General features: G+C 36.7%; 1 protein-coding gene across 5 annotated transcripts in view; it reads left to right on the top strand.

Moving 5' to 3' along the window:
- SBF2 (SET binding factor 2) overlaps window positions 1-15,347 on the top strand; it is a 230,197-nt gene that overhangs the window by 188,016 nt on the left and 26,834 nt on the right. For 2 of the 5 annotated variants that reach the window (XM_021529470.4, XM_021529471.4), the window contains exons 25-30: window positions 150-295; window positions 4,006-4,204; window positions 5,800-5,996; window positions 10,281-10,418; window positions 11,359-11,454; window positions 14,848-14,919. In XM_021529470.4, the coding sequence (XP_021385145.3) occupies window positions 150-295; window positions 4,006-4,204; window positions 5,800-5,996; window positions 10,281-10,418; window positions 11,359-11,454; window positions 14,848-14,919 (848 nt within the window). The remainder of the gene's footprint in view (window positions 1-149; window positions 296-4,005; window positions 4,205-5,799; window positions 5,997-10,280; window positions 10,419-11,358; window positions 11,455-14,847; window positions 14,920-15,347) is intronic. The other 3 variants (XM_085580076.1, XM_021529472.4, XM_021529473.4) reach the window with 3 other exon arrangements.

A 15,347-nucleotide genomic window follows, 5' to 3' on the forward strand; every position in this document is an offset into this window, starting at 1 on the left:
AATTAATGTAGGAATCAATTTTTCTGAAGCTTATAGTTATTGTATTAAGTGAAAGATTATTAAATCCATTCTATTTGCACTCATCATAGAAATCTGTGAATGCTATCAGGCAGAATCAGATAAATGCTTTTGTTGTTTTGGATTTACAGTACCTTCTCCAAAAGCATTGTGAAGGGAGCAAAACGTGCTGGGAAGATGACAATTGGGCGCCAGTATTTACTGAAGAAGAAAACAGGCACCATAGTGGAGGAAAGAGGGAATCGGCCTGGCTGGAATGAAGAGGATGATATCTCTGGTAAGAGTGTGACTTCTTTATCCATGCTGGTTAATAAATGTGTCCTGTTCTTCTTCCATTCTGGTGTATTGAATGAGAAATACCTTCAACAAGAAGTTGAAGGGTTTTCCTAGACAGGAAAGAGAAGGGTTTCGAATCCGTGCGTTTAGTGAGTGTTTTGCAATGAGAAGAGGAAGTTGACTTAATTCAATGGTACAGAAAAATACTAGATTGTTTTTTAATGATCAAACTATTCAGATATATCTCTTAGATCATTTTTACATCATGCTGGTGGAGATGAAACAGCACAGAAGCATGCTGCAGCTTCCATTTATCTCTAGACATCTGACATCTGCAGCTAGCCTCTAATGAGGAAGCAGTTACTGGTGAGGTGCAAGAATGAGCAAATTGGGGACTTTTGTGGATGTGGAACTGACAAATGATTTCTGAAAGCAGCAGAACTCGTTACTACTGAAAATACCACTTCCCATATTTTTGGTTGAAATTATTTTGGGGTAGAAGGTAGAAAGAGGTTTGGGCATTTTGTGCAATTTGTATGATGGTGTGGAGTTTGGCTTTCCCCAAAAAGCCTCTTTTCCTCCCATATGCTGCTGTCTGTATATCCTTATCTGGACCACTGCTAATTTATAATAAACCACTAGAGGGAACCAGATTCTCCTGTACATAAACAGGTGTTGTTTTGTCAAAGCATTCCATCTTTAAAAAAAAACATAGGCATCTCAGATAATGAAGTGTTCTTCAAACACTGATAATTTTTTTTCAAACATCAAACAAGCTGAATTTTGCTGTTTAATATTTTGTCACTGAGCAAGGCAGCTCGTGGCTTAGGAACAGATGTATGAAAGTTGTGTAAAGCATGACTGAAGCCTCTACTCTCTCTGAAATGGAAGAAAGCCATTCCAGGCAAGCTTCAAAATACTGTTTCTCTTCTTTCATTCCAGATAAAGTGATGAGAAATTGGCAAAAAGAAAGCTTTGGAAATCAGAGTGTCTTTAGAGTGCTGAAAAATTACGTTCTTAATTGTATTTCAAGCATCTTCCTGAAGTGCTGGGTTACCATGTGCTCTGATGTTACTTGTTCTTTGGGTCAGAAACAATTCTGCAGGCTAAGCTGTCCTAGGTGATTTTGGGGTGGTTTTGTGTCCTTCACCCAGAGCCACCAACCACAAGCAAACCTATGTATTCATAGTCTCTTGATGATGAAGAAGTTTACGGAGTTTTTGCATTGCTGATGCACAAAACAACAATATTCTTCCATGAACACAAGTGCTGTATAAGCTTTTTTCCTTTCTTAAAAAAAAAAAAACTAAAAGTATAACTTGTGAGTCTCTAGGCCTGCTGCTTTCCAGGTGTCTTGGCTGGGAATGTGTTAAGGTGACCAAAGGCTGAGTTTGCTTTTCTCTCCATGCAGCACTGGCACATCAGGGGCAGGGAGCTGTCAGCAGCAATGACTTTGCTCCAGACGTAGTGCAGGGAGCCACAAGCAGTAATCACTGCAATTCCTTTTATATTGACTGCTGTGGCTTTGGCTTTGTTTTTGACTTGTTTGCAAGTCTCAAAAACTGAAGTATAGGAAGCTGTGCAGCTCTGCCAACAATAAACTATCTACAGCAAGTGATGCACTTAAAAAAGAAATGTTAGAGTTAGGGCTGGAAGGAACTTCAGGAGATGAAGTAGTCCAACTCTTTGCCCCAAGGCAAGATCAACATACTGCAGTCTGTTCCTCATAGGTGTTTGCCTGACTGCTTCTTAAAAGCTTTTACAGGTAAAGGTTCCACAACTCTAGGCAGCTCATACTAATACTGAAACCATCCTTAATGCTGGAGAAAACAATTTTCTGAGATTCAGGACTAAACATCATCTTGCTGCAATTTAAACCCTTCATTTCTCACTCTGCCACTATATACAGATAGAAGGCATGATTGCTGTCATTCTAATTGCAATGCATAATGTATTTATGACCTATTGTATAATTTTTCTGTTGTCTTCTCAGTGTTAAATCTGTGCAGTTCTTTCAGTTCTTTCTTTATTAGTCTTGATGGATTTCTGATCCTCTTCATTGCTCTTTTCTCAGGCTTTTTTAGGTAGCCCACATATAACTTGCAGTGTGATTTTGAAAACTGGGCACAGTACTGTAGTTAGTTGTTGCCAATGACCATCTGATTTCCCTCAAATTCCTCCTCATCTCTTTGTTTTCAGAGTTTAGAATATCTCAATTATTAGTAAATTCTTTTCCTTATGGTCACATGGGTGTGTTCAATAAAACAAGAGACTGTGAAACCTTCTTTTGAAAACACATATCTCAAGAACAGTAAAAGAGAGGGATTAGTTCTTAGTTTTTCAAAATCAAATAAATATCATTAGACTTCAGACAGCAAAATATCTTCATCTCCCTCTTCAGTTCAAGGACATGGATAGGAGATCTTATGTTTAGCTTTTTATGCACAGGAGACTGTTTTGCAAAGTCTGATCACCAATGTACCTGCTTTCATGGAAGACAAATCCATTTAGGAAAAAATATTTCACAAAATTCACCTTCATCTAGAGTCAATTACAGCTTTTCATTCAAAACTGTTAAATACCAAGATTTTGTATAACCCAAAAGAATTATTTCTAAAGCTCATTTAAATTCATTTCTCATTAGTGCACTTCATACTTCAGATGTTGTGTGGCTTCCTTTTACCATGACAAATATGAAAAAAGAGAAAAAAGAGGAGAGATCCAGAGTGTTCAACTTTATTATTTAGATCAAATAGAGAATTTTTTTCTCTTTAGCTGAAAGGGCAAATAAAATTTTTAATTTAACTTTTATGCTAAAGATGCACAGGAAAAAAAATCATAGAGGTACTACTTCTGTAAATTCTGAATGTTGTCTACTGCCAGTAAAGTGTTAATTATAGCATAATTTTTATTTTCTAAGTAAGTTTAAATTCCAGTTTTATGAAGTCCTGTTTTAAGTTTAAATCCTCATATACTTTTCAGTGCCTCATCCATGAAGAAATACATCTCATAGGCACATATTTCAATGCTTGAGGTGGTAGCAAGTAACTGATACATGCTGTGAGCAGTAAATCTGCTCTCAGAAGTATTTGGAAATAGTTGAAAGTGTCACTAATAGGCAGGTGGCAGGTTTTGTACAAAGACCTTGCTTGACTTGAATTTCAGAGTAGTTTGAACTTGTGACATAGTTTTTTATCTCTCATGGTTGAAGTTTTTTCTGCTTTGGAGAGGGCAGCTGATATGCACAGCTGAAGAAAGCTGCTGCTTGACACTGATACTGAGACATTCAGAACCCAACAGTCATCTCTTGTGAAATTACAATACTGAAACATTTGAAGCCTTCTGAAGATAGTTTTTTTTTTTAAATTGTGTAGTTCATTTTTGTCTTGAACAAGTAATGAATCTATTAAGCACTTGTAAATTGGTAAAGAAAGATTATCTGTCTTCAAATGAATGTGTGAGATAACTTTCTCTAGGATTTTAGCTAGAGAGATGTCAGCCATGCCAGTCACAAGCACAGTAGGTAGCCTGGTGCTATAGTCAGGTTTGCTGACTGAAATACTATTTTAGTGTTTATAAATCCAGTAAGCTGTGGTGTGCATGTCCTGGACCTTGCCATTCATCAGTGAGAGCAGCACAAACTTGTTTGGAAGAAAGTAGCATTGTTTGCTGTGTAACTTCTGGCCTCCCCAGTAAGATGATTCCCTTTAGTTTCAGATGACAGCGAGCTGCACACCAGTGGTACCCTGAAAGCATCAGAAAAATCAACCATGGAGCAGTTAGTGGAAAGAGCCTGCTTCAGGGACTATCAGCGACTGGGGCTGGGGACCATCAACACGAATTCTTCTCGCTCCAAAACAGAATATTTGAGAATAACTGCACTGAACAGGATGTATTCCCTTTGCAGGAGGTGAGTTTGTCAATCCACTGAAGTAGCTGAAACTAGAGACACGTGCACATATATTTGCATTAATGGATTTGCATTTAGAATCTCTTCTGTTCCTGAATAAAAGACCAAGCTTCAGAAGGAATTATAAATAATTATTTTCTTCAAATTAAAAAGTATGAGTTAGAGTTGACTTCATGAAAGTATTTACTTTAAAAGTTTGTCATGTGCTGAAAGTCACATGCTGTGTTTTAGCACATCAGTTTTACCAAGTCCTTTTTTATTGTTGTGAAAGCTGATGTAGTTTGCTGACACTGCCCACAAAAATGCTTTTTAATACAAAAGCCTATCTGCATGAGTCATATCAGAAGATATTTGCATTCTCTAGAGCCAGTTTGGGCTGGTCACTGCTTTCATTATGGACAATGGAATTGTCAGGAAGAAGGGCACAGAAGGAATATACTAGATCCTGTCTTGTTTTCTGACTTGTCTAGAGTACTGGTTTTGTTTAGTGACCATGGAGTGCAATGCAGAGGAAGGCATGAAATCTGTCCGTTTTCATTATACTTTGAACATTATGCAGGCAGCCCTTTCCTCCCCTAAAACCATGAGTTTTTAATATTCTCTAGGCTTTTTTTTTTCAAAATATATTTCCTATCTCAAATAATTACAAATCATAGGATATAAATATTTACCTACTACTATATTACTGTAGTTGCTGTGTAGACAGTAAATACCATATACAGTTATTTTGTCTGAGGACAGTTGAATAAATGTCCAAGAATTGAATTTGCAGAAATAGTGTATCTTGTAGAGGTAATAAAAGTTATTTAGTAAGCAGCAGATGTTTCTTGTCCCTCATCTTAGTTTCTTCTTAACATATGAAATTGGCACTTAAGTTGATTTTTGAATTTTTGGAGGCAATGGAAAGTCATATTTCATATTGCTTGAATCCTTCTTTTGCTAACATAAATAAAACTACCATCTTGCTGTGTTTTCTATCTTTAAAGGTATTATATCAGTGAATTTCGTAATCTCTCAGTGCATTGCAGTGTTTTAACAGAACACAAAAATGTAGTGTCAAGCACTCTATTGCAAGGACTCCAACTATAAAATTTAAATATTTTTCCATAAACTAAAGACTATTGTTTTCATTGTGATACTTTAGGCAATCCAACATTCTTTCCTTTCAGTTCTCATATTTCATATACAATTGCCAAATGGAACTACTGCATCATTTGTGTACCTCAAAATTCTGTTTTCTGTCAGGCTGAAAAATACAACTTCATTATAGGGATAGATAAGAGATGTGCTAAGAGGAAAAATACTACCAAATAAAATGTAACCTTAAATGGAAAGTGATTAGTAATGATAGTCTTACAATTTTTTCGTCATTCAATTTCTATTTAAAATGCAGTTTGCTTAAATTAATATATCTACTAGGCTTGGACTAAAAATTACTTTAAAAATAAAAGTTATTCTGACAATTAAGGTGTATTTCATTAAGATGTGTTTTCAGCTTGTAATTTCAGGAATTTGTTCTTTCATGGCCGAGCATTTTGAAAGCACTTTTAATTGTTCAATTTTTATTTTTTTTTTCCCCTCTGCTGTCAATGCAGCTATCCTGGGCTGCTGGTGGTTCCTCAGTCTGTGCAGGACAGCAGCCTGCAGAGAGTGGCTCGCTGCTACCGCCACAACCGCCTGCCCGTGGTCTGCTGGAAGAACACGAAGAACAGCACTCTGCTCCTCAGGTCTGGGGGCTTCCATGGAAAAAGTGTGGTGGGCCTCTTCAAATCCCAGAACACGCATCCCACGGGTGAGTTGATGCAGCCAGGCTCTCTGTAGAAGGAACCTCACGTGGAAATGCTGATTTTGCCAAAGGGAAATCAGTGATTCGATCGAATCTGAAGTCTCAGGGTGTAAGTGGTTATCTGATATTATTAGTTACTGTGTGTCAAAATCCTGAATGCTGTGAAAGCAGTTCAAAAAATGTGAGTGAATAATTTGGACAGAGATTGGACCAGCACAAGATATATCAGAATAGTTAGTTTTCAGAAGGGTATATGTGGCAAGCACATTTCTCTCCCTCTCAGGATTTTTCATAGAGGTGCACAGAGAGAAATGAAAGAAAAAACAATTTCTATTTCTGCTCCTTGTTTTTCCTATGTGGAATGTATTTGGAGAATTGTTTACCTGGAGTGATTGCTTGATTGGATTCTGGTGAGGATTGTTTGAGCCTGATGGCCAATCCAACCCACCTGGGTATGGACTCTTGAGAGAGGGTCACGAGTTGTGTTAGAGTCAGAGAAAATAGTATGTAGTTTTAGTATCCTCCTTTTATATAGTATATTGATGTATTTTAGCATAGTTATAATAAAGAAACAATTCAGCCTTCTGAATTGAGTCAGACATCGTCATTTCTTCCCATTGGGTTCGCCTGCATTTACAATAGGTATAATATTAGGATAACTGGAAATAACATTTGTTCCATCATCCACAGGCAGTGTTTAGGATACTTCTGGCTGCCTGGATTTCCAATTCATGCTAATAGCTTTTTCACAGTTAACTTCATGCCAAGAATGAGTCAGTATTTTCTTTAATCAAATGGATAGTTGTTTAGAAATTATTCCAGAATTAGGCCATAATTTTTCTTTTTGGAGGAAAAGGAAATGTGAGGTCAAATTGAAGTACCAGAAACTCATTAAGGTATCAAAGAGATTCTTAAGTACTGTTTATGTTTGCATATCTCCCCAGTAATGGCTAAAGTGCAACTAAAAGTTTTGACTCTATTCAAGTGTGTGCTATAGAATTTTTCAAAACCTATAAAAAGCATACTGTACACTCACGTACAAGTGCCATAAAAGCAATTTGATGATTATGATTTAAATATTTTTTGCATAATCCTCCATAACTTTTCCTTCACAGAATACCTTTATGAAAAACATGTTTTTCTTAGTTTTAAGGGTAATTTTACATGTTGAGGTTTTGTGTGTATCAAATGCACCTTTAAAATCTCATTGCTTCAAAGATATTGGAAAAATGTTTTTAATGTTAGTGTCTGGACTGACTATTAAGGCTAATTTGTGAATTACTAATTATCTGCTGAATATTCATTGCTATAACACTGACTGTATCTCTTCAGTGTTTTGTGGGAGCATTTTTTAGTTGGAGTGATGAGCAATGAAGGCAATGAACTGAAATTGATCTAATGTGTTTTTGTTGAAAGTATTAATAAAATGAATGAGTGAAGTACCATCAGTAGTTGACACAGCAGCCGTCAAAGCTAATGGCTACACCAGTTTTTCCACATCCTTATGGTGTGAATCCCAGGCATGGCAATTCAAGTGTTTGTCTTCAACTGATTTAATACTGATTGTCGTGGCTGAAATACAGATGGGGAATCTTTAACCTGGTACAAATAGAGAATATGGAAAAAATCTGCAGAACTAATCTCAAAATTATGTAAAGACAAACACTTTGATGTTTTCTGTAGTAGTTTTCTGATGATTTCTTAATTTTATATAAAGGCTATGTATTGCCTTTTATATTGCCATATGTCCACCAGAATATTACAGAGTAGATAAATGGATTGACAGTAACTGTGTCTGACAGATACTTGATTCTGGAGTTGCTGCTCCTTTTAAAGTGTGAAGAAAATGGAGAGTATTTCTAAGGTGTTTATCTTATTCTTAATGAAGTTGTAGCTTGTTGAAACAAAACTGATCAGCAAAGGTAGTTGTACACAGCTGCCTCAGCAGGAATTGTGTGCAGTGAAGGAAAGTCTATAATGAAAAAGGCATTGTGAAGCAAACTAAGAGGACAAAGATAATCTGAAGTTAAATTCAAGTTGACAAATTCATTCTTTCCTAAATAGGAGTAGATTTCTATTGGTTGGTTCTGGATTGATACAGAGAAACAAGGAGGGCCTGCTGGAACTTAGTGAACATTTTTGTGATTTCCTGTTACGTGCTGTATTACGCAAGTTTTCAGAGCATAGTTGGAGCTCAATGTGTTATATAAGAAGCACAGAACATATTTTTAGAGAAATTATGCACAGTACTTAATTTCTGTGTGGAACCAAAGTGCAACAGAATTGTGTTTTCTAATGTCTATCCAAAACAAAATTATTAACAGATGTTCAGATATGAAATGGAGAGTATATAGGTCTTTTGAAATGGTCCTTTGAAACTTGCAAGTTGGTTTCTGAATTACTTTGACCTCTGGGAATTTTGTTGCAGAGCACTGTAGCTCTAAATATGACATTCTACACCTAAATTAGCATTTATTGGTCAGCTACCCTAAGGTAAGATCATTTATGTTTCTTGGATGTAGTAACACTATCCAAGAAAACAGTTATCTTGGTTCATGCTGAGTTATTGATTGTATTAGGACTTGTAAGATAAAGATGGAGCAACCTGTGACCAGGCATATAAAGCACATATTAGCATTGCAGGGCTGAGCAATGCATTTTTCCCCGAGATAGAACCAAAATTAAGTGGGATAAAATTGCTACCGGGATCTCCATTCCCCATCTTTTGTTTAAGTCCATGTTGCTGTGGTGACCTTCACATGTGATACAGGACCTGAAAAGTGGTGGTTTCATAGGAATCCCTGTGCTGGTGGGGGTCAATGCTTTGAGTTACTTCTGTATGCTCCTGTGATGAGATGAGTTGTGGGAAGGATGAAGGGGCAAATTTTCCATCTCTGAACCCATCACAAGAACATTTTTGCCCTCAGTCTTTAATTCTGGATTGTGCTTGGTTCAATGACAGACTTTGATGTAAGTCAAGCTGTTTTCTAAAACACACACAATATTCTTCACAAAATAAACCTTTGTAAGTGCAAGTGGTATAGACATTATTCTTTCATTTAGACAGCTCATTTCTTTTAATTTAACTAAGACCTAAATTGACTTCTTGTAGTATTATTTCAAGGGCTAGGGGACCCAGAAATCATTCCAGTAGATTTCAGGATGTGTAAATCCTGCTTAGGAGTGGAAGAGAAAATAATATTCCTGCTCAGGCTTTTTCCACTTGGTCAGAAAGAAACAGCATGATGTATCCTGCAGGAAACATCATAACAACGTAATTGTACTTTCAATTCAGATACTAACTTCTATTTTGAAATTTCTTTTGCCACCTCCAGCTAATTAGCTTACTGTCTATTAGTCTCCAGCATAGAATCTGATTGGATCATCGTTAGAGAAAACTATTTACAAATTAGCATTGTGTTTTGTCAGAATGTGCTCAATCAAATTCTTTGTCTCTTATTTCAAATGTTGGCTCTTGTGAGCAAGATAGCAAGTCTTGGTTTAAGCAGCTATGAAACTTTTGCCCTATAATCAGTCCAAAGGTGGCTGCAATAAACTGGAATTCCAAAAATTTTGTTTGGTATTTGAAAAAATATAAACTGACTCATTGATACTGAACACTCATTGATATTGAGCACTATTTTGTCATCATGCTATAGCCCAGGGCCTGAGCTTCATCTGCTTTCCTTAGGTCCTTGCACCTGGACACAATGGGTGGAGCTCATGGCTGGGATTCCACAGTGGTTGGGATTATTTGTTTTTCTTATTTTTGAGGGTTCTGTGTTTTGTTAATGGTTTCTTAACTTTCTTAATGGGCAAGGAACATCCAAGTACAGGTAAGTAACCTTCCTTTTCTGGAATGAGGAAGATCTGATTGAGTATGGTTTTAACTTACTTTTGCAAAAGAAACAGTTGTGTGTTCTCTGCACGTTTTGCTGACAGTAGCACAAACTTAGAAATGTAACTTTTTGTTTGGAGAGTGAAGGGAAAGCTGCATGATCTTCAGTTTGTGCTGATGGTATAATGGCTAGTGATGAATGTTTTACATAATGACCATGAGGTAAAAGTTTCAGAAGTTCAGTTTTCTGTGGAATGCAAGAGAACCTTGCTGGATCCTGCTGTGCAGCCAGGTGATGAACACCTTGTCATCAAAGGAGAGGCTTTTTGAACCTTTGACTGGCAAACTAGGACATTTTCAATGCTCTGCTTTACACAGTAAGCCTTTTATTCTGTGCATTTACAAATTGTGGTTTTCTTTTTTCATGTATTCCATTCTTCTTGTGACTCTAGCCCCCACTTCTCTAGAATCTTCAAGCAGTATAGAGCAGGAGAAATACCTTCAAGCCTTGCTGAATGTGATATCCGTCCACTGCAAAAGGAATGGCAGCAATACCCTCACTGTCAGCCCCACCATTGCTCTGTCTCCAGGTAAAATTGCTTTGTACAGAGCTTTTCTCTGGCTAAGCTGAGTGACTTTGATTTGCTGCTAGTTCAATGTTCCATATCAATTCTGTTGTTTCATTATTGTTAGGCTTTCCAGGTAGCCTGTTCACTCTTAGTTTCAGTGAATGTTTCTCTGTGTAAAGGAGGCTTATAATCTTTCCTGAAATATTTTCAGTATTAGTCTGCCAGTAAAGTATTTTATAACTAATGAAGTATAAACTGCATATTGAATAAAAGACTACCAGATTTTAAAGGATGCAAAATCTGCTCTATTATATATAATGAGGCAAAATCTGCTCTGTTTTGTATAATGAGAAAGTATGAGGTTGCAAGATCATAACAGCTGACACAGTTTAGCTGCAGCAGCAGTGGAAGGCATAGAGAGCTCTTTATGCTTTACATACTCATAATGGGTTTATACTAATGTAATTCCCAAATAGAGCTCTTTTTGCAGTGAAAACTCCTTCAAAATACACTGTTTGAGCTATGGCTAGGTGGAGCCATGAAGAAATTAATCCATGTTTTCTTTCAGTTATTTTATGATGAAACCTGGTGAGGTTTAGGTGAGAATAACCCAAACGTGTCAGGAAGGACTGTGTGACTTGAAATTGTGTCTGTCTTGTCTTATTTAGTTGTAATTGGCCTAATACTGCCAAACAGTGGCTTTTCTTGTAAAGTAACGCTATCCCAAAATGTGTGTGCTTTGCTTCATTTATTGTAAAATATGTTGATTGCTTAGCTGTATCTAACACCTCCATACTGTTGCCAACGTAGACATTTGTGTTAAAAACTAAATCTAAAGTACAAGATTGGCAAGAATTAGCTGTATTGGGTGAAAAATGGCATTTTATCAGTCATATTAAGTATTAGTCTGGTTAACACTGTAGCTTTTTTAATCTTCTATTCTTCTTTTGGCTGACTTTAGGCACTGAAACGAGGGCTTCAAGAATGTCCACTGTGTTTAAGCAGGTAGTGCCAGGACATTTGGATGTAAATGTATCCAATAGCTTTGCTCGAGGAGGTTAGTAAGACTAGCTCAAAGTCTATTATTTGAAGTAATAAATGATGAAAACTGTTAGTGAAATAAAAATAATTATACTTATTATTGATTCATTGCTCTGTGAAACAACAAAACAGAAATTAGATTGGCCTCGGTACACAATATTATCTAATTTCTGTTCAAATTCTTTACTTACCATTGAAATAAAGTTGGTTTCATGTTGGAATTACTGAAAAAATAAGCACTCAGGAATTATGTTTCTAAATAATTTTGGATTAATACATATTTTAAATTTTCCTATGTATGGCCTGAAAATGCACAATTTTGTGTAAGAATTTTATAGGCTTTAGAATCTGCAATTACAAATTATTCCAATATGTGTCTGAAGCTTTGCTGATGCTTCATAACATTACAAGTAATCTGTGAATAATTTTACTCTGAGTAGTAGGGAGTTACATGACCAAGTGTAATAGGTAGGGAGATAAAGTACATTTTTGGTGGTAGTTATTCCTAGACACGGGAGCTCATCAGTGTCATTTCTACAAGAACATTTCTTTCTGTTAGGGGGATTCCATCTACTTGTACACTTCTAGTCTGATGAAGTTATGATTTTTTTTAATGTGCAACATAAATTAGCACACCAAATTTTGGAAATACAGGTTTGTTACAATAGGGATTAATCCATTCCATAAAAGAGAGCATTTTATATTCGATTTATTACATTTTCAGCCATGAAGGCTCCTTTGACAGATATTTCTAAGCATATAAATGCTGTTTTTCTTCTCTTTAGATACTTTTAGCATCTGAAATTAGTCAGATTTACATTGACCTGCGTAGGTCCATTGCAGCCTAAATCTTCTTGTGGGATACAAGACCTGTAGCTCATATGAGGAAGGATAAAAATACCTTGTGGAGAAAAACTTCCAGAAGAGGTGGGATGGGATTATGGAAATGAAGGAAGGAATAACAGAGAGGGAGGGGAGGAAGGAAAATGCTCAGGGATGTATTGGGAAGTGATGTGAGAATTATGGCAGAAAGGAAAAGAGGAAGGGCAGGAGAGGACATGGGACCACCAAAGACTGGGGAATTTTCGTTAATCATAGGAATTCTGTGCATTTGCATTAATCACAGGAAATGCATCTTTCTTGTCTAAGAGTTTTGTTGATGTTCTGTGCTCACTGTGTGGTTGCTGTGCTGTAGCAGGAGATGAATGCAGCTGCTGGTGTGGGTGAGGGGGCTGGAGAGGGCAGGAGGGGGTGATGGCTGCAGCTGCTGGTAAATGGTGCCGTGCCCAGCCTGGCTGAGCCTGCAGCAGTGGCAGTGCTGGTGGCTGCCAGCACTGCTTTGGTCCTGCTCCATCCCCTTGTGCAGCACAAAAGCACCAACAGCCCCGTGCTGCTGAGAGAAGGGGCTGCAGGTGAGTCAGGGAGAGCTCTCTGGTTGATGGGTGGAAGATCAAGGGGCTACTGAAATAAGTGCTGCTGGTTTCTAGGATTGGAGTTCGTGGTAAATGTGATGGGATGAGTTTGTTGCTACTCAAAGAATTAAAAAGGAGCCTAAAGGCAGTATGAGGTGACAGACGTGTTGTTTTATTGGACATTGGAATCCCTTGGCTGAATTTCAGCAGTGATCAGGAGGGCAAGGAAGTTATCTCGTGTCTTGCTGGATCTCTGCCACACCTGCCCTGTGTCTCTGAAAGGTGTCTGCTCACAGTTCAGCAGGATGCAGGAGGGCTTTGCTGAAACATGAGAATGTTTGACAAGTACAGTGGGAGCCCTGGGGAAGGTGAGAAGTTGACAGGGGAAGAGGGAACAGAGAAAGGGAATATCTCCCTGCAGAGAAGTAAACACTAGGGTTTTTGTAGATTAACTGTCACAATTATTTTAAAAGAAAATCAAAAATACACAGTATATAAAATCTATAAAATCTCAAAAATCATTCTCAAATCCATTATCACAAAGTTCCTCACTAATTTTTCTCAGCTAGATGTATTTCACATGTGAAGCAGCAGGCAGCTATGGATTATACACTGTGCAAAATACAATAGCAGTGGTTTTGTGGTTTGGATTCTGAACCGCTCTTTTCTTTCCTTGTGTTTATTATCACACATACCAAGGCTCAAAAGCCAGGTTCAGCTAAGACACACCAGTAGAAAATTACATTTTCTATTTCTTTTTTTTGTGCCAGACCATGTAATACATATAATTTTAAAATACAAGTTGGAATGTATGTTCCAGTGTGTGAACACTAGTTCTAGTTTTTTAAAACCATCACTGTTCTGAACACTCATCAGTTGTTCTGAATATTTGTGTCTGTGTCAAGTATGATTTTTTTACTTTATCTGGAACATTGTCACAAAGCATCTGCCCAAAGCTCAGTCAAGCTGGTTTTGATCTGAAATATTCGGTCAAATACTTACATTTCATACTATATTTTCATTCTTTGACCTTTTCTTGGTTAATACTTTTCATGAGAATTTTAAGTTCACTCAAAAGACATAGCTTGTCCTCTTCCTTCCTTTGTGACTATAATGTGCTTCTGCAGAGCAGTACTTCTTATCTGGAATTGCTGTGCAATTTAGCAGAATAAGAAGTTTCCTCAGTATGTTTTGCCACTATTGGAGAAGTACTAGGATATTTATAATTTCAAAATTTAGATCCAGCTCAGAGAATTATTTCCAAAGCAGGAAACATTAACATTTTGAGTATGATTTAATAGAATATTTGTATTAAAAGGACTCAGTTATGTTGATGTGGGTTTTGAGCCAAAGATAAATGCACTGATAAACACATAAGGCTCCCACAGAAAATGATGATTTTTGCAAGGGGAGAGAAGATTTCTTTCTGTGGTAGATATTACATGTTTTCTAAATTATATACTTGTACACAGGCTTTTTAAAATGTTTGTAGGTGTATAGAACTAATATCTTGCATTCTGCTTTAATTTTGAGGTCCATCAAATTCTACACTTAATGCCCCTAGACTAAACCAGCTTTTTGTAACAGGCATTAATATTGGGATTTTTAATTAAACTAACTTCCAGCTGGGTAGAAACTTCCAATAAATTATTCAACAGGATTATTTAATCATTATGTTTCCTTTGGTATTATAATTATGGAAAAACACATGGTGGCTTTGCAACATGTCTGAAGCTATTGCAATGACAATGGAAATTATTCCTGTTTGATAAATGGATACCTCCTTCCCATTTTATATTGGTTTTGTGGCTTGATTGATGTTTTGTCTTGTGATGCCTGAGATTCATGCTGTCTGATAAATCATGTGCTGTAAAGAAATGCAATATATACTAGATCTTTGGAAATTAATAAGTAACCCTTTTCTTCTCTCCTGCAATGTGTTTCGCTGCAATGTGCATTCCATTCCTCCTCCTTCTGTCTTAACTGTTATCTGCCAGTGCTTGGGTACAGAGATAAATGTTTCACTCATTCAAATTCCAAATCAGCAACTAAGGAGAGAGTCCACCAAGGTACTGTATTCTGTGTCCTGAAAGCCCATTCTTTTCTACCATCTTCTGCTACAATGTCTTAATTCATTCTAAAGTGATACTGACAGAAAGCCTTGTTTCTGCATTAACAAAATTTTGGGGGTTCTAGCTCAGGGTTGTGGATTTATGTTTTGGAGGTTTTTCACCGGTTGTGTGCACAGCGTCAATGATGTAACACAGAGTGATATGTAGAAAATTTTCTGTGTGAAAAATTTAAACAGCCAAAAATCAATTCTGGGAAAGAGTTTAGTATTCCTGCTTTAGTAAAATAGCTAAGAAACACTATTTTCTAGTAAATTCATTTATTTCCATAGTTATTATTAATATTAATTAACAGGGGAAAATTGATTGCTGTCAAATCAGGAAGTCATAATAATACAGTAATACATAAGATACTACTAACAAAAATA

Source organism: Lonchura striata, chromosome 5 (genome assembly GCF_050655825.1).
Source record: "Lonchura striata isolate lonStrDom1 chromosome 5, ASM5065582v1, whole genome shotgun sequence".
Classification (NCBI taxonomy): domain Eukaryota; kingdom Metazoa; phylum Chordata; class Aves; order Passeriformes; family Estrildidae; genus Lonchura; species Lonchura striata.